The following is an 18626-nucleotide window of genomic DNA, read 5'->3' on the forward strand; positions in this document are numbered from 1 at the left end:
AGAGTTGAGCTACCTCCCGGTGACCGGAGTTTTGATACTGATTTAATAGGCGTGGGAAGCAGCCCACCTGCCGCGGGAAAGGCAGCGCACTTCCGTTCCCAGCACGGACTGACCAGGAAACTCACACGGAGAGGTTACCGGTGGATGTTAGATGTTTAATTCACGAGGCATTTCCGGCTTTGCCATCCAGAACCCTCTCCCCTTGGCGGATTGTTCTCCCTTCTAAGAAAATAACAAAATGAAAGGAGGCGAGTTGCTTGTATAGGGAGTGTCTGGGTGGGCTTGAACGTATCGAGCTTGAACGATGAGCCTGGGTGAAGGAGGGTTCTGGCAGAGGACATCTTTGGTTACCGGCACGGCAAGGACGGACTCCTGTTTCTCCCAGAGGAGAGGAGAGTCGAGTCACTGAGCTCTTGGGAATTGCCCCAAAGCCCTGCTGGGCCTCCGTGTGGGAGAGGGACCCTTCGATGGTGTGCTCCAGGGGTCTGAACGGGCCCCAGTGTGATAACGGGGGGTGGGGTGGAGGAGCAGAGGCTTCTGGAGGCCCTCAGCTCAGCATCCGCGCAGGCAGGTGAGGTGGACTGCTCTGCAGTGGCCGGTACGCCCGTCCCCCAGTGGCCAGGTGCGCCAGGTGCACCGTGGCTTGGAGGAAAGGCAGAGTGGTCCAAGCCACACAGAGTCCCATCCAGGCTTGGGAGTCTTAATGCCGAGACTCCGTTTGAATTAATTTAACCAGGGGCACGAGATCAGCTTTGGCTCGTGGTTCGCCGGTGGTTCGCATTTTAAATCAATGACAGCCCATCTTACGGCTCTGTACTTACACCACGAATGTCCTTGCGCCCCTCTGGCTACATGCGGACTGCTGACACCCCAGAGATGGTGGCAAGGCCGGGTCCTAGCTCTCGGAAGCGGGGCGGCGGGACTGGGTTCTCACGCCGCAGGCTAGATCTCGAGCAGAGGGGACGCTTGGAGTCGGAAGCCCTGGGCCAAGAAGCCGTTTGGTCTTCAGTAACACTTCCGCAGTGTCACACGTCTGGACAGTTGTCGGGGGCGGTCTACAGCACGTGGGGCAGAATTTGAACTTTTGAGCCCACCTGAAACCGATTCAGTAGGCTCTGCTGGTTAAGGCTCCCTCGGCGCCGGTGATCCACGCTGGTTTGGTGGGATTCGGGCGCCGGAGTAGAATCCGGACAGTCAGGAATGGCCGTCTTCGCCTGCGCAGCCTTCCGACCGTGGGCTGTCTCGGGGTACCTGGGCCCTGCATTTGATCTCGGCCCGAAGACAGAGTGGGGTGGGGTGGGGGGTCCAGCGGTCCTGCTGTCCCACTGCTGGCCCCAGCTGAGAAGAGGCTCACAAGGCAATCCTGGCTGTTCCAGGCTGCCAGGAGGAGGTGGAGGAGGGGCACACCTAGCCCTTCCGGGCCTTTCTGGAACCTGGTCTTTGTTGCGACAGTGGCCGCGTGGACGGAGGCCGCGCTGCATCTCACTGCTTGGCTTATGCTCACAAGCCGCGTGTGTGCACAGCAGGGCCCAGAGTAGGATGCGACCCCGGGGCCCTCAGTGTGCGGGATGGGAGGGAGCGAGCCGGTCGTCGCTGTTCCCTCACGCTGCCCCCCGGGGCCACACTGGGCTCCCTTAAGCGGCTTCACCCTTCCCCGCCAGGCAGGGCAGCCAGCCGCCCCGTTTGATCTCCTGCCGCCCAGGGTGAAGGGTCCGCGCATACCCCTCCCCGGCCCCCAGAAGAGGGCATCCGGGAGAGGACGGCTCGGCCTCGCCAGAGCCAACTAGTTGTAAGACATGTGCTTTTTTATTTATTTTTTTTTTTTTAAAGATTTTATTTATTTATTTGAGAGAGAGAGACAGTGAGAGCATAAGCGAGGAGAAGGTCAGAGAGCGAAGCAGACTGCCCATGGAGCTGGGAGCCTGATGTGGGACTCGATCCCGGGACTCCAGGATCACGCCCTGAGCCGAAGGCAGTCGTCCAACCAACTGAGCCACCCAGGCGTCCCGACATGTGCTTTTTTAAAGAAGAGGTTTATCAGCCCATAAATCCTTCTAGATCCTACTGGAAAGTTTTCTTGTGGAGATAGTGTAAACAAGGTCTGGGATCCTACAGAGTGAAAAAGACTTCCTTTTATGGGCAGCCCTGGAAGGGCTGTGACTCGGGATGGGTTAAGAGAGGCATCGCATGGCTTGTTTGTGCTGATGTCACTCCAGTCAGTCCCCTGCCAGTGGCACCTCCTCACGCACCCCCCCATTCCCCACCCCAGCAGCCCTGAGCCAGCCCTCATCACGTGTTCCTGGCCGGCCGCGCTTCTATTCAGGGACAAGTCAGTCAGCCAGAGAGGAAATTGCAGCCGAGCCCCAGAGAGGGGTCCTGTGTATTTATGGCCTGACTTATTTGGGGGGCCAGGGGAGGGGGGTCCTTTTCCTCCGATCAGGGAAGGTGGGCGTGCTTGCCAGGGGACCCAAGGCAGGAGCTCCCTGTTTATCAGTGCAAATCCCCCAGAGCACTTGTGACCAGAGGAAAGGCACCCGGTCTCCTCGGAAGACCAGGGTTGCTTTTGTTGAGGCTGAGAAAATGCCCCTTTTCCTGAGGTAGGTGTTGCTCAAAGCCCAGCCCTCCTCTCCAGGGGAGCACCCCCTCCCCGTTCACCCTCGCTGCTCGCACAGATCATGGAATCTCTTGGTGCCTCCACTTCTTCAGCTACGAAATGGGCACATATTCTAAGGCGCCTGCTTCCCAGGCTCGGGAGGAGGAAGGCAGCTCCCGTGTGTCCAGCCCTGCCTGCCACCCCGTGTGTGTCACTGAGCGCGTGAATTGGGGGGGTCGGTCCTGCCACGCGGTGAGTGGTGTGGCCAAGGGGTCGGGGGTAGTGTGGGGAGGGGGCAATCAGGTCAGGCTTCACATTTTGTCCAGATATTTTTCTGCCGGAGGACGGGTGGCAGACGTTTTCTGTATAGGGCCACACGGCGGATATTTTGGGCTTCTAGACCAGTCTCTCTTCCAACTGCTCAACTAGAAGTTGTCCCTTGAACGCAGCCACAGACACATGTAAACAAATAGGTGTGGCTGGTCCAATAAAACGCGGTTTACAAAAACAGGTAGCAACACGGGCGGAAAGCCTCTCCTATGTCCACCCTCCCTCAAAGTCACGTCCTTTTCCCTCCAAACGACTTGACACCTTTTCCCCAGTTCTTTCAAGGTAGTTGGGGCCATTAGCTTAGGAGCGTTGTCTTTGCAGCCTGGGTTCTGGGTCCCACGGGCTTCTCCCCTGGCTTCTTCCCTGGGGCCAGACACAAGCAAGTGCTCTGTCCGTCAAATGGTCAGCCCGAAGGAAAGCCAGGAGCCAATCTGGGAGGCTCTGTGCTTCCCAAATATGGGGAGTTCCATGGAGCCATCTTTATTGAAAAGCATCTCTTTAGCTAGAAGTTTTACAGAGAACTTTTCTGGCAAGAACACCAGTGGGAAGGGAAGGTTCTTTTGCTTCCAGGGCACGCGAGAAAGGGCCACTGGCCAAGCCCTTCCTGGAACCGTGGCCTCCTCCGGCTCTGGGGCCGGCCTGATTGTTTGCTCCGTCACCTTCCTTTCCACTCCCAAGGTCTACCCAGCTGGGTCTGTCTGGGTTGTGGGTTAATCAGAAGCATCCCCCCCTCCCCCGGCCATCCTGAACTGTCAAAGCCCAGGCCTCCCCTAGGTCGGCTGGCTCCACCACCCCATTCCTCCCGTCTCCTTCCGGGCACAGGCTCTGGCTCTCCGGGGGCCCCGTCCCATTGCCAGGAAGGCTCCCGGTGGTCACGTGGCGCTGGGGGTTTTGCAGAGGTTTGCAACCCAAATGCCGTCCTGGTCCGGCTGGTGAGTCCCCACACGGGCGTCACGCCGTGTCTGCTGCCTCCTCCACCGGCACCTCCTGCCTTGTTGGGCTCTGGATGCAGGTCTTTGCTGGAACTGTCAGTTCGGTGCAGCCTGGATCCGAGGGCAGGCTCTGCGTGGTGGGGTGCGCAGCAGGCAGCCTGGGCGGCGCTGGACAGGACCCCGGGGCGACTTGGAACACAAGCTCCTTCCGTCCTTGTCGCCGCACCGCCCCACTGCCTGTTCTGCAGGCCCCCCGCTGGCTGTCCCCAGCCCCCGAGGTAAACCTAGAAATAGCAGAGGTGGGATTAAGAGAGAGCGCACTGTCAGGATAGTTGCGATCGCTTCTAACCCTTGTTACCGACACACCAGAGGTTTCCTGCGCCCTGATTCCGGAAGTAATGTTCCCTCCGTGGCTATAAGAGATGCTTTAAACAGAATCCTGTATAGGTTTTTTAATTTTTATTTCTTTCTTAAATATTTATTTATTTTAGAGAGAGAGTAAGGGAGGGCCAGAGGGAGAGGGAATCTGAAGCCGACTCCCTGCGAACAGTAGAGCCCGACTCGGGGCTCGAGCCCATGGCCCCGAGATCATGACCTGAGCTGAAACCGAGTCTCGGACGCTTCACCCACTTTGCACCCAGGCACCGCTGTTTTTATGTCTTAGCACTGTCACCATAACACCTAGATCTGTCCTCCTCGGGGAACAAGTGCTTAGGTTTTGCCCCGAGAAGGGTCCTGGGTCCTGGGTGAAGCGAAAGCCATGGTAGGACATGGGACAGGGGAAGCTGAAGGCTCCTTGGGCCATCGAGAGAGAAAGGCAGAGGCTCAGAGAGGCGGCAGCGCCCCCGGGGTCTCTGCGTGTGGCCGGGGGACCACGGCGAGTGGCCCGGGGAGGTGGCTGGGCCGGGGCCCCCGTTGGCGGCGGGGCCCATGTGCCGTGTGTCCCCACCTCAGGTTCGAGCTGATGCGCATGTGCTGGCAGTACAACCCCAAGATGAGGCCCTCCTTCCTGGAGATCATCAGCAGCGTCAAGGACGAGATGGAGCCCGGCTTCCGGGAGGTGTCCTTCTACTACAGCGAGGAGAACAAGCCGCCCGAGCCGGAGGAGCTAGACCTGGAGCCCGAGAACATGGAGAGCGTCCCCCTGGACCCCTCCGCCTCCTCGTCCTCGCTGCCGCTGCCCGACAGACACTCAGGACACAAGGCCGAGAACGGCCCAGGCCCTGGCGTGCTGGTGCTCCGAGCCAGCTTCGACGAGAGACAGCCTTACGCGCACATGAACGGGGGACGCAAGAACGAGAGGGCCTTGCCTCTGCCCCAGTCTTCGACCTGCTGATCCTGGGATCCCGGATCCTGTGCAAACAGTAACGTGTGCGCACGCCGGGCGGCGGGTGGGGGGAGAGAGTTCGAACAATCTATTCACAGCCTCTTGTACCTCAGTGGATCTTCAGAACTGCCAGTGCTGCCCACGGGAGACGGCTTCTCTGCAGTAAACACGTTTGGGATGTTCCTTTTTTCAATATGCAAGCAGCTTTTTATTTCCCTACCCAAACCCTTAACTGACATGGGCCTTTAAGAACCTTAACGACAACACTTAATAGCAACAGAACACTCGAGAATCGAGTCTCCTCATGCTTTCCCTGTCACTCCTCACTTCTCTCCGACCCGTCTCCCGCCCTCCCTCCCTCCCTCTCTCCCGCTCTCCCTTCTCTCTCTCTCTCCCCCCTTTCTCTTTCTCTCTGCTTCGTAATGGAAAAATCTTTGCCGCAAGCCCAGCTGGGACGCCCTTTCGATCAGATTGAGGAACTGGCCGTCCCTCCCTGTGGCCCCACATTGCCCCCTCCCACCCCCGTACACACCTGCCTGTCACCGTAGGTCTTTATAAAAAAAAACAAAAACAAAAAACACGTTGAGACGGAATTTTTTTAACTGTATCTTTCACCTTTTTAGGGACATATGAAATTGACAAAGGGCCATCATGCATTCGAGGTTGTTACCATTTTAATGCTGCCAGATTCTGCCAAAACCCTCGACTTCCTCCCTCCCGGTCCCGGCACCTGTTTCCTTGTTTCCAGAGGCATGGGGCGAGCACCGTAGCTAGTCACACCATTTAGGAGCCACGTTGAGGACACACTCCATCCGATCGCCCCTGGTGTTCTTTTCCAGTCCTGCGTTCACACAGGTCCAGTTGCTTTATGACTAGGTTATTATTTGGGGGAAGCGGACAGGATGGGATTTTTCTCTCAGTGGAGACTGCCAGAGGCTGAAACCCCTCTTCCCCACCCTCCCCCCACCTGCTAGCCCCCAGGAATTCTGGAGAAAATAGGCCCTGTCGAGAGCCTGGCAGACAGGCTTTGAGGAAAGGTCGCCCACGTGCCAGTCTCCTGCCCCCCCACCTCGGCCGCCCCCCACCCCACCGGTTCCCGGCCCCCCAGGACGCAGATGGGAAGGGGTTTCCAGGGACTCAGCCCAACTGTTCATGCAGGTTTGCAAGGAAAGGAATTCAAACACCACCACAACAGTAAGAAGAAAAGCAGTAAATGGATTCAAGCATTCTAAGCTTTGTTGATATTTTCTCTGTTACTAGGACTTCTTCATGGGTCTTACAGTTCTATGTTAGACCATGAAACATTTGCATACACATCGTCTTTAATGTCACTTTTATAACTTTTTTACGGTTCAGATATTCATCTATACGTCTGTACAGAAAAAAAAAAAAAGCTGCTATTTTTTTTGTCCTTTATCTTTGTGGATTTAATCTATGAAAACCTTCAGGTCTACCCTTCTTCCCTTTCTGCTCACTCCAAGAAACTTCTTATGCTTTGTACTAGCGTGCGTGACTTTCTTCCTCTCTTCCCAGTAACTGATACTTCTATAACATAATTTGCCATGAACTGTTTGATGCCTTTTTATAAATACACCCTCCCCTCCCCGCTCCCCGCACCCGTTAGTTATGTTCTAACCCGGAGGCTCTGCGGGCACGAGGCTGGCGAGGGACGCAGGCGGGCAGCGGGCGGCACCCCACTCCTCGGCCTGCTCCCACACGGCGCTGGGGTCTGTTACAGTGCGAGACACGATACAAACTCAGGTCAGAAAAAAAAAAAAAAAAGGTTAAATACTTCACACATCCTTGTTAGTGTTTCTAGTCGCCCTTGTTGGAAAAGTCTCACCTTCTCTTTCCCGCACCTTTGTTTTGGTTGTGACACACATATATCTATTTTTTTAATTCTTGGGTACAACAGCAGTTTTAACTGCAGACACTAGGCATTTGGATTACTTTTTTTTTTTTTTTAATGGATATTTAATCCTTCCATCCCACGAGAAACAGCTGCTGAGTCCCAGGGTGCAGCGGGCGTGGTCCAGTGGGCCCCTCTGCGGCTCCCGCCGCCACCCTCCAGACTGACCTACCTGTCTCTAGAACCCGAAAATCCCTAGGCCCCTCCTTGGCACCGGCGGGGAAGGGGCCACAGGGGCAGCCTCCTCAGGTTGGCGGCGAGCCCCCTACCAGGTCTGGCGGCTGGAGGGCCCGGTCGAGGCAAGCACCGCCGTGGTGGCTGGGGAGCCCCATGCTCGCTCCCCAGGGGACCGGAGCCCTGGCACTGGCATGCTTTTCCTTGGCCAGGAATCCAAGTCCTTGGGGCCCGGGGGTCTTGTTTTATTTAGTTTTTAGCACTTCTCACCAGAGTGATGACAGCACACGAGTTGCTTCTGGGATGGAAATGTTTAAATTATGAGTAGACACAAAGCTTGAATAGGATGATTGCTAGTTGTGACTGGAGATGAAACACGAGAAAGCAAGTGTGTAGTGCTTTCCTGCTTGTCGGTAGCTTCAGTCCTACAATTTTCTCTAGCCTCTGTCCCATAGTTTTTTCCCTTAAAAAAAAAAAATGAGAAAAAAGAAAGTTAATTAAGAAGGTATTCTATGTAGGAGTTTTCTTTTAATTTATTTTGTGATACCAGTTTCAATCACTGTAGAGAAGCCCCATTATGAATTTAAATACTGAGAAAAGGGTTTTTGTGTGTGTGTGTGTGTGTGTGTGTGTAAGACAGGACAGTTTTTGGGTTTTGGTGTTTTTTTTGTTTTTTTTTTTTTTGCTTTTGTTGTTTTTTTTTTTTTTCCTTGGTTTTGGTTTTCAAACATTTATCTACCTCACTCTTATTTTTTATATGTGTATATATACAAAACAATACATCTCACATTTCTCAGCACCTGACCATATGCCGTTGATACCAGTAACCTCTATCCACACCACAGGCCACACGCACCAGGCGAGGCAGGGGGAGGCCAGGCTGTATCCCAGGGTCGAAGCAACACTAACACACCTCTCCTCCCGTGTCAGACAGCTTGCCTTTTCCTGAGATGTCTCGTTTTGTGTTGCCTTCCTTCTTCTTCTCCCAACTTGGTTTCCTAAGAGGTTGTGAGGTGTTAGGGTTTCCTTCCTCCCAGCCCGGGGCGCCCGCACTCTGCTGGGAGGCGAGCAGACCAAGCCACGGGGAGGCCCCTCGGCTGCCCCCGGCTCTCCGGCTTTGAAAGGGATTCGCGCAGCTCCGACAACAGACAGATTCTGTCATTGGGAGAGCGCTCGTCTTCTAGGTGTGAAGGGCAGGCAGCACCCGGGGAGGGGGGTGGTGGGGAGGGCAGGGCGGCAGTCTCTGGGTTAGAGTCCCACCCAGAAAGGTGCGATGTTTGGATTTGGGTCGCTGCTCCGGCCGCCGTGAGTAGGCCTGCCCGAGGTGGGGACGTGCTCTCACGGCGCTGGGTCAAGTTCAGTGGTGCAGCCACAACAGCCCCTTCGAGAGCTCGGTCTGCCGGGCCTCCTGTGCGGGAATGTAGAGGTTCCTGACCTGCCAGCCGGTCCCATTCAGGATGTACAGAGGATGGGAGTCTCCCCTGCCGCACCCCAGACTGTTCCGCAGCTTCGCCCTCATCTCCTCTTCCCCCAGGGGAAAACAGAGACCAAACCTTCGGGCTGGAAAGGGCCGGGGGTCAGCGCCCAGCCTCCTTCTGGGGTGGCACGCCTCCCGCCAGGGCTGCGCCTTCATCCTGTCCTCCTGCTGCTCACACGGGTGAAGGGCGCGTGTCCCGATTCCAGCAGCTGCTCTCACAGGCACTGGTGACTCGATCTGGGAAAGGTGGTGGGGGTTTTCCCGAAGCAGGGATGGTTCCTTTCAGTTCTAGCGCTGCGGCTGGGCTCAGGAGTGCCCTTTCCCCTGCGAGAACACTACCCTCTTTTCCCAAGGCCCCTGGCATCGTGAGGTCACTGAGAAATACTGTTGGATCAGGGTTTTCTTCTTCCACACTGTAGGTGACCCCTTGGAATAGTGGCCGCTCCTCTTTTGCACATACCTACCGGTTTCCACAACTGGATTTCTACAGATCATTCAGCTGGTTATAAGGGTTTTGTTTCAACTGTCCGAGTTGTTGGTGTCCTTTTGTTTTTGTTTTATGTAGGTGGTTTTTCTTTAAGTAGAAAGAAAACACGAATAGTGTAGTGCCCGTCATAACAAATGCTTCAGAAACACTTAAATAAAAGAAAATTTTGCTTGTGTGATGGTGCAGTCATTTTACTGGACCAAACCACCCACCATGACTATCCCAAGGCATCATCTATCCACAGTTCTCGCCTAATTTTATGCTGATTTTCCCACCTCTTCTTGATTTTTCTCTTTTGTATGCTCCAAATAATCTAATCAAGCTGAGTTGTGGCATTTTCCATGCAACCTCCTTCTGACAGCAGCTCACCCTGCTTGAAGTGACGTGAACCACTGAGGCACATCATTGGATTGATGTGAGCATTAAAACATTAGCACACACAGCCCTTCCCCGAGGCAGCAGGAGCTGGTGCATTCTGGAGACACTGTCGAACTTCAGCTGTGCGAGACCCAGACCACCCAGCTCTCCTCTATGGGATGTCATGACGTTTGACACACAATTGGAACGCGCTTCCTCCGTGGAAGACGGAAGACCGTGTTCGTGGCCAACGCTGGCCTCTCCTTCCAGCCTGTTCCTTAGGACCTGGGACAACATTTCGATGGGAGGAAACGTGGCTTGGTAAAATCTGGAAAATTAATTAATTAAAAAGTGCTTATTGTGGAACTACCCGACGGCAAAATGCTTGGCAGGAGGTGATATGTACGAGCCAAGTATGAAGCCGAACTCTAGGCCAGTTTGTTCCACCAAAGCCTCTTGTCAGCAGCTCACCTCTGTGGGCAGGTGGCGGGGCGTGATGCACGCTGCTGTCGTGGCAAGGTCACACGAGCTCGGATGGGTGAGGAGCCTAGGGTGCTTGGTCCAAGGCCCGCAGCTGTCACTGCTGGGTCCCCCTCGGGCGGCCTGCATCAAAAGCAACTCCCTTCCAAAACATAGGCACCCTCCGGTTGGCAGTAATGCTCCACAGTATGCCCTGGCCCATCCCAGCAGGTCCCACTAATACATTTAAGGTTTGGGGTTTGTTCTTTTGTTACTGTTACTTTTGTGTTTGTCAGCTGGTTTTGTTTTTGTTTTTTGTTTTTTAATTTCCTGGGCTAAGCAGCATTGGGCGATATGGACCAGATCCAACCTCTAAGCACCTGTGATGAAAGTCAGCCTTTTTTACTCCCTTCTGACTAGCCGGTGGTACAAATGAGAATTTCAAGAGAGGATGTTGTCTAGATTGAACCTCTATTGCCAGAGATGCTGAAGATACAGACCTTGGACAGGCCAGAGGGTTTCATCTCGGGCCTCCAACTTAGATGACTCATTGATCACTTAGAGAAAAAGCAGACTGGACAATCCTTGATGGTGGGATGATGGGGCAGTAAGAAACCACTGTCACGGGGATGTGATGGGATGCCAAGCAAAGACTGGCGAGCAGAAGGGTATGGGACTGGGAAGAAGGATGGGCCATGTTTTGAACCTGATGGTTTCTGAAGGTATCAGACCACATCAAGGCTCAGCAGTCACCCGTGGGCATTGGGTTTCGGCAAAGAAACCGAACATCCTCCTTGGACACTGTTGTCACAGAGTTCAGTGAAATCGGTCAAGAACGGAACTGCACCGCACCCGTCAATTGTCAGTTCTGGGGCATGACTTTAGGGTTTGTTTTATTTTGTTTATGCAAGAACATAATGATCACTCATCTGTACGTCCACGTTTGTGTGTGTCCACATCTTTCTGGTAAACATTGTTCTAATTAGTCACTCATTAGTGTTCTCAATAGGGCTCTCAAGTCCAGTAGATTACGGGTAGTCAGTTGACGAAGATCTGGTTTACAAGAACTAATTAAATGTTTCATTGCATTTTTGTAAGAACATAGAATAATTTTATAAAATGTTTGTAGTTTATAATTGCCGAAAATAATTTAAAGACACTTTTTTCCTCTGTGTGTGCAAATGTGTGTTTGTGATCATTTTTTTTTAGGACACGGTTTCCTAGCTAGCTTTACAATATGCCAAAAAAAGAAAAAAGAAAAAAAAAAAAAAGATTCTCCCTGACACAGGCCATGGTTCACCCTCTTTTCCTCCATGCTTTGTGCCCTAGCTTAAAACAAAGGAAAGATGATGATTTAAGAAGTAGTTCTGTATCTTCAGTATCTTGGTCTTCCAGAACCCTCTGGTTGGGAAGGGGATCATCTTTTACTGGTCATTTTCCTTTGGAGTGTAGCTACTTTAACAGACTGAAAGAACCTCATTGGCCAAGGACACAGCAGAGGTGTTGCAGCCCAGCAGCAGCCGTGGCACTGGTGCCCATCTGGCGGGTGTGGCTGGTTGTCACCATTGTCCTGCAATGCCTGGGGAGGGAAAGCCTGGATGGCACAGCTGATGGCTTCACAGTGATCACAGCATACAGACTTATCATGCGAACGATGATAATTCTGGTGCACACAGGCCGTTTGCTTACATGCCTCATACCGTGATTTGTGCTTTGTTATAACAAAGAAGAGACCCTATTTATTTATTTAAGGCAGAACACTGACGACACATTCTTCCAGTCCAAACCAAGTCTGTTTAAGTAAAAACGACACACACACATACAAATGTGTTTCAGTCGGGCTCCATTTCCTCTAGCCCCCAATGGATTATTGGCCATGTCTACACTTCTCCACAAAATCTCCATCAGTAGAAACATCTGGATGTTTTGCACTACATGGGAGAAAGGTCCACAAACAATTAGGGGTTTTTTTTGGTTCAACTGTTCATTGAGATGTTTGGCGTTGCATATATACAGCCACAGGTGGAACAGATGCTTGGCAAAAACACCTGTCTGCTTTCTAAGCCAGTGAGGTTGAGGTGAGAGGTTTGCCAGAGTATGTCTACCTCTGGGACAAAAAAAGAGAACTAAACCAGAAGGCGCAATGGAATGGATGCATCGCAAATAATGCATTTTCTGAGTTTCCTTGTTTAAAAAAAAGTTTTTTAAAAAAGTAAAAAAAAAAAAAAAGAAAAGAAAAAAGGTAATAACATGGCCAATTTGTTACATAAATGACTTTCTGTGTACAAATTATTCCTAAAAAAAAAAAATTCTTGTTTATAAAAAAAATCAGTAGATGAAAAAAATTTCAAAATGTTTTTGTATATTCTGTTGTAAGAATTTATTCCTGTTACTGCGATATACTCTGGATTCTTTACATTATGGAAAAAAAAAAAAACTTTGTCTATTTTGAATGGCTGAAGCTAAGGCAACTTTAGTTTCTCTTACTCTGCTTTTTTCTAGTAGTTAAAGTACTACATGGTTTAAGTTAAATAAAAGAATTCTGTATGCATTTTTGGTGTCTGATTTGGTTCCCCTCCCTTTCTGGAAGAATCGGAGGCTTCTGAGGCAGGGAAGCGGAGCCACGTGTGGCCCGTGTGTTCACACATGTCGCTCGGAGGTGTTCTGCGGAAAGGCTTTGCTTGCTTTCTGACAGCTGAACCTTCTCAGCATGCAAATTGCTGGTGAAGACAGGGAAGCTATTCGCTTTCTCACTCCATTAAATCAGCTCGAAGAAAATTTGAATACATAAGATACAGAAATCTGTACTTCATTTTTGACTGATCTGTAGACTTCTGCTGTATCTTCCACTGACAGAAGTCAGGCCTGGGCAGGTTTGCTGTAGGTGACTCTGGGACAAAGGACTCACACTTCCCATTTCCCTGTCCTTGTTGGTGCCTTGCAGCCAGCACACCTGCTTGGGATGCAGGTCAGAAGCAAGCAAGCGTGCACAGGCTGTGGCTCGCCGGAGGTGTTCAGAACGTTCCTTTCTAACTGAGGATCTTGGCCTGTCCCAAGGCCTCTACAATCCAGGCATTGTTTTACTGCTGGGAGAAATGGCCACAGTAAGAAGTATGAATGTATGTTCAAAGGAAACAAGCTGGAAGTGTTCTGGAATCAGACCAGAGACACGCAGACACATGGGGAAGGGGGGAGGATGCAAGCTGACCGTTTCACTGAACTTGGATCGCAGGAAACTCTACTCCAGAAACAAAGTCAGGCCACCGTATAAAGGGCTAAACAGCAAGGTGTAGGCAGTGGAAGTAAATCAAAGGCCATAGTTATTTCAGATCCGGTCATACAAAGGCCAGCGCCTCCCCCCGGCGTGCCGCTCCGAGACCCCAGAGCCAGCGGGGCCGTTTCCGCAATCTGGCCTCCGCAGTCCAGCTAGGAGCCCATACTCGGTATGGCGCATGCGTGTAGAGCGTGCTCACCGCTGGCCGCCTCGCACATCCCTCCTCTCAGCAGATGCTCACAACTTGGCAAAGAAAGGGTTTTTATTTTTATTTTTTTTTAATAGATGAGCAAACACACAGACTTGCCCAAAACCCACCAACTAGTATGTGACCAACCCAGGGTTCAACCTGTTTCCACGGGGTCAGCATTCAAACGGACTCTGAACCACCGCATCCCAGCCACAGGTGAACGGGCCCCAGGACATAGCCACAAGGGTGGGTGGACGGCCGCTGAGCCTGGGAGGGACCCGGGCCCTCTGGGAATCTTCCTCATGAACAACGGAGGTTACACAGGGAGAGACGACGGAGACGTGCATCAAGAGGGAGCTCTGGGCTTCCTCACCAGATGACATCTAAAAGTCTATAAAATGTGTATGGTTTGGTACCAAGCAATCTGAAATAACTCTGAAGCAGGGTCCTGAGGCCCCCTGCTTGCCCCTGGCCTGAAAGGGAAGCTACAGTGGGGGAGGGGGACAGGGCTGTCGGTGGCAGGTGTTTGCCTCCAAAGACAGAAGGATCTCTGCATTTATAACCACGCAGCCGGACCTGCACGTGCTGGCCATGCCATCCCAGCCCACTTGGCCATCTCTGATCTGCTCCAGGGGACTCTGATGTTTCATGTCAACTAAGCCAGTTTCATTTGCAAAAGGGGTCCTGTATAGTCTGTACCAAAGGCTCAAGTATGCTAGAGAGCTAATGATAAAACAAGCAAAGTCTGCCTGGTTCCTTTGTTGTTAACTGGCAAATGCTTTTCCTTCTAGTGAAAAAATCTGGACACGGAATAAACAATGTTTAAAAAAAAAGGTAAAGTGAAAGTGATAGCTGTGAGCACAGCCCCGTAAGAAATTTCCCAGAGCTGGGATGCCTGGGTGGCTCAGTGGGTTGAAGCCTCTGCCTTTGGCTCAGGTCATGATCCCAGGGTCCTGGGATCAAGCCCCACGTTGGGCTCTCTGCTTGGCGGGGAGCCTGCTTCCCTTCCTCTCTCTCTGCCTGCCTCTCTGCCTGCTTGTGATCTCTGTCAAATGAATAAATAAAATCTTTAAAATAAATAAATAAAAATTAAAAAAAAAAAAAAGAAATTTCCCAGAGCTTAACCACTGCCATCTTCCTCCAAAGGGTGGCATCAACCTCATCATCAACCCCATCCTCCAAAAACCAATGTATCTCAATGGATATTTGCCCCCAGAAAACTTTAGACAAGCAAAACCTTGCTTTGAGCAGCTTGGCACTCAGAGCCAGGGAAGCGTTGCCCAAAGGCAACATGGTGGCTGGAAAGGGGAGATTCTGGTTCTAAAAGGAAAGCATAGCACCCAACCTGGCAGAGAAGCCAAACCTGGCTATTATTCTTTGCTTTAAGACCAAACACGACTGCTAGGAATATAAAATAGTGCAGCCACCATGGAAAACAACATGGCGGACCCTCAAAACCGTAAACGTAGGAACACCTTATGATCCAGCAATTTCCCTTTTAGGTATATAAACAAAACAACTGAAATTAGGGACTCTAACATATTTTTTTTGCACACAGTGTACACAGTAGTAGTACTCATAATAACCAAAAGGTGGAAGCAACCCAGTGTCCACCAAAGGATGACTGGATAAACAAAATGTGGTCTGCACAAAAATGAAATATTACTCAGTCTAAAAAAGGAAATTCTGACACATGCTACAACATGGATGAACCTCGAAGATGTGCTCCGTGAACTAAACCAGTCACAAAAGGACAAAGAGTAGGATTCATTTATACGAGGTCCTTGGAGTAGCCAAATTCAGAGATGGAGGATGGAATAATGGTTGCCCACGGCTAGGGGGAGTGGGAGGGATGTTGTTTAATAGAGATAGAGTTTCAGTCTGGGATGCTGAGAAAGTTCTAGAGATAGACAGTGGTGATGTCTGTGCAAGTAAATGTCCATAAACACTGAAAAACGGTTAAAAGGGTAAATTTTATGTTGTATATTAAATACAATTTTACTACTAAAAAGAGTAGAAAAAGAAAAACCAAACTAGAGATTCAAGGGGCAGAAACAGCACACAGCACCTGATGCATGAGGGTGGAAGCCAGGGAGGGGGTACCAAGCGGCTGCTCCCCGCCCCATGTTTCCCCGTGGCCAGCTGGTCACAGATCAACCCACCACATGCAGCTCTGCCCAGCAGGTCTGCGGTCTTAGCAATCTGGGCAGGATTCCACAGGCCCCTGCGCAGTCTTTTTAAAAGAAAAAAAAAATTACTAGGATTTCATTTTATTGTCATGAAAACCATAACTGAAGCTAGTTAATCCCTTGTGAAATGTCTGCCTTTCAGAGTGTTCTTCTTTCTTCTGACAATAAAATAACCCTTTGTGATTTCGTTGGGCTAATTCAGAGCTTTTTTTTTCCTCGTGTAAACTGTTTTACAAGCCATTTTTAAAAAGTCTCTCAAAGCACAGCTGAACTCTGCACACAGGATTGAAACATTTAATTTTCTCTAAAGGAGCAGTCCCCCAATTGGTTCCCCTGGGCTGGAATCGCCACGGTTGAGTTTTCTGCGAACGAGGCTTCAAGCTCAGGCTTTCTCAGCTCCTCCAGCATGTCCTGGATGATGACTTGCAAGGCTTTGCCCAGCAGCCTGGCTGGGAACCAAAGGGATAACCGAGGCACGTGGATGAGGGCCGCGTACCCATTTCCATGATGCAAAGACAGGTAATAGGTGTAATCACAGACGTATCTGCAACCACATGAAATGCTGTGTTACTACTCCTTGAGCCAGCCTCTAATCCCAGGGAAGTGTGAGCATAAGGGACAATGCAGCATCCCCAAAGCACGAAGACCTCGGACTGCCACCCAGGGAGATTTAGGTTTTGTTCTTCTGCCTCAGAAAGAAGAGTTGCTGGGAATGAACCGGGGAGAGACGGATTCTTGTTCTCACGGTCCCACAATCAGCAAGCAGCAGAGCCGGGAAGGGACCAGATTTTCAAGCAATTAGTTCAAAACACTTTTACACCCGAACCCCTCTCATTCATGTCTACTGAGTCACTTGTTTATTCATTCTTGGGGAGAGGTGGGGGAGGGGAGTGGAGCAACTACCTACCGGCGGGTCAGAGTTTGGAGGAACCAAGGTAAATTCATCTCTATGTGCGGCTAAATCACAATAGCTAACTCACAACCTGGGCGGCCATAGAGAAAAAGCATCCACAAACGTCAGTGGCTCTCAAAATATGCCTTCCCATCTCTTCTCTATCCAAGCACCAAAAGCTGGGGTCGGGGTCGGGGGCCTTGGACCAGAGACCCGGGGTGGGGACAACAACTCGGTGGCCTGCAAGAGCCTCCCCCCACCCCCCCGTCCCGGGGTGGCACCGCGTGAGCAAGTGCCCAGCTGGACCCCGCAGGATGGCCTTCCTGTGGGGAAGGAGGACATCCAGGGAGAGACCCTGGCCGGAGGACGCGCTGCGGTCGTTTCCCCTCCTCTACCCCTTCAGGGACCCAACACCCACAGGAGGTACCTGCCGGCATCTCGAGAAAAGATCACCTCCACACCCTCCACGGCAACGCGCTTGCGCACCGCCTTCATGCTGACCTCCGACACGATCACTTCCGGGCCATCCGGAAGGCACTCGCCACGCGCCGGCCGGAAGCCCCGGATGTCGGCGTCTTGGTAGCTCCGGTTCTTGGCGCACTGCTCCAGAATGATGACCTTGGCGGAGGTGTCCATGCCGATGTGCACAACGAGCTGCATCCATACATGCGGCGGCCAAGAGATTAGGGAAACTGAGGCCTGCTCTGCTCCCCCCCCAATTATGGCTGAAGGACCAAGCCCAGCAAGAGCACAGGGTGCAAAGCATCACAAAGCCCTGATCTGGCACACACTTCCGGGCTTCCCTCCCGACTCTTCCCCACCTCCCCTCACCATGAATGTGCGGGAATGCAAAACAACCGGATAGAAACCCATGTGACATTTAATTTAACTACTTTTTTAGGGGCAAATATTCTTGACGGGGGATGTATTTCCCCTTCTTTTCCCTGGGGTGGGGGAAGCTAAGACTAGCACAGGGGAAGCTTACCATTTCCCAGGAAACTCCCCTTTCCCCTCTCTTTTATGAAACTCTAGTAAAGAAAGGAACAGTGTAATAAAATATTGTTGGGATTTTTTGAGCTGATTATTTTTCCTCTTTGAAAAATAGCCGTGTTGCGTTTTATCAAAACACCTGGGGCAGTTGTCTTAATGGTTTGGTGGTGTGTGTTGTGTTAACCTCCTCATCAGGACTTTCTATTTTTTGGACATTTGTACCAATTTTTTTATATAATGACTGTTCAGATAAAAAAAAGGCTGGGTGTGATGAAGATGGGACCTCCCCAGAAGAGCCACCTGCCAACCTCCCTTCCAGGTGCAAAAGGTCCTTGTCTCTCGCTTCACCTCACAGCCAACCTGCCCTCCATGGTCATGGCTGGGACCTAACCCAAGGGCTTATTGGTTGGGTGGAAACTATCTCTGAGTCCCGGCAAAGAATAAAGATTCCATTTATTTTTCCTCCTTCCCTGTCTCCAGAATCTTCTTCCAAGATCCACTCTATTTCAGCTTAAACTTTTATGAAAAGACTCAGAACCTTAGAAAATTGGCTGGGGGGCGCCTGGGTGGCTCAGTGGGTTAAGCCGCTGCCTTCGGCTCAGGTCATGATCTCAGGGTCCTGGGATCGAGTCCCACATCGGGCTCTCTGCTCAGCAGGGAGCCTGCTTCCTCCTCTCTCTCTCTGCCTGCCTCTCTGCCTACTTGTAATCTCTCTCTGTCAAATAAATAAATAAAATCTTTAAAAAAAAAAAAAAAAAAAGAAAAGAAAATTGGCTGGGACCTTACTGGTAGGACAACCCTAGAACCAGCGTCCAGGTGTTTACAGGCTCTGGGACTCCACCACGTCATCATCCCTGACCCCATTCCCCCAGCTTCACTGCCTCCCCAGCCATCGTTTACTTGCGGTTTAAGATCTTCCCAGATTCTGATGACCTTCTGCTTCACCTCCCTGTAATCTACAGGCAGCTGGAGAATCCGCAGCTCTACGTTCTTGTTACTGTTCAGGCCCAGCTTGGACAGCTCCTGCAGAAAGAAGCATGTAGACT

General features: G+C 51.4%; 2 protein-coding genes across 2 annotated transcripts in view; one reads left to right on the top strand and one right to left on the bottom strand.

The window, feature by feature from the left end:
* IGF1R (insulin like growth factor 1 receptor) overlaps positions 1–6596 on the top strand; it is a 295362-nt gene extending 288766 nt beyond the window's left edge. The window contains exon 21 of the mRNA XM_044230174.1: positions 4810–6596. Coding sequence (XP_044086109.1) covers positions 4810–5191 — 382 coding nt within the window. The 3' untranslated portion in view covers positions 5192–6596. The remainder of the gene's footprint in view (positions 1–4809) is intronic.
* A 9396-nt stretch (positions 6597–15992) lies between these two features.
* On the bottom strand, positions 15993–17250 carry PGPEP1L (pyroglutamyl-peptidase I like). The gene is made up of 2 exons (XM_044231319.1): positions 17018–17250; positions 15993–16242 (listed from the first exon to the last, which is right to left on the bottom strand). Exons 1-2 carry the CDS (start codon positions 17248–17250, stop codon positions 15993–15995), a joined length of 483 nt encoding a protein of 160 aa, XP_044087254.1.
* Between the last annotated feature and the right edge of the window lie 1376 nt (positions 17251–18626).

The sequence above is a fragment of the Neovison vison genome, chromosome 13, assembly GCF_020171115.1.
Source record: "Neovison vison isolate M4711 chromosome 13, ASM_NN_V1, whole genome shotgun sequence".
Lineage (NCBI taxonomy): Eukaryota > Metazoa > Chordata > Mammalia > Carnivora > Mustelidae > Neogale > Neogale vison.

Coding starts and splice junctions, on each gene's coding strand:
- PGPEP1L (XM_044231319.1), bottom strand. CDS start 17,250: ATGCAGCTCGTTGTGCACATCGGCATGGACACCTCCGCCAAGGTCATC. Junction 16,243..17,017: donor TTTTCTCGAGATGCCGGCAG/GTACCTCCTGTG, acceptor ATGTGGTTGCAG/ATACGTCTGTGATTACACCT.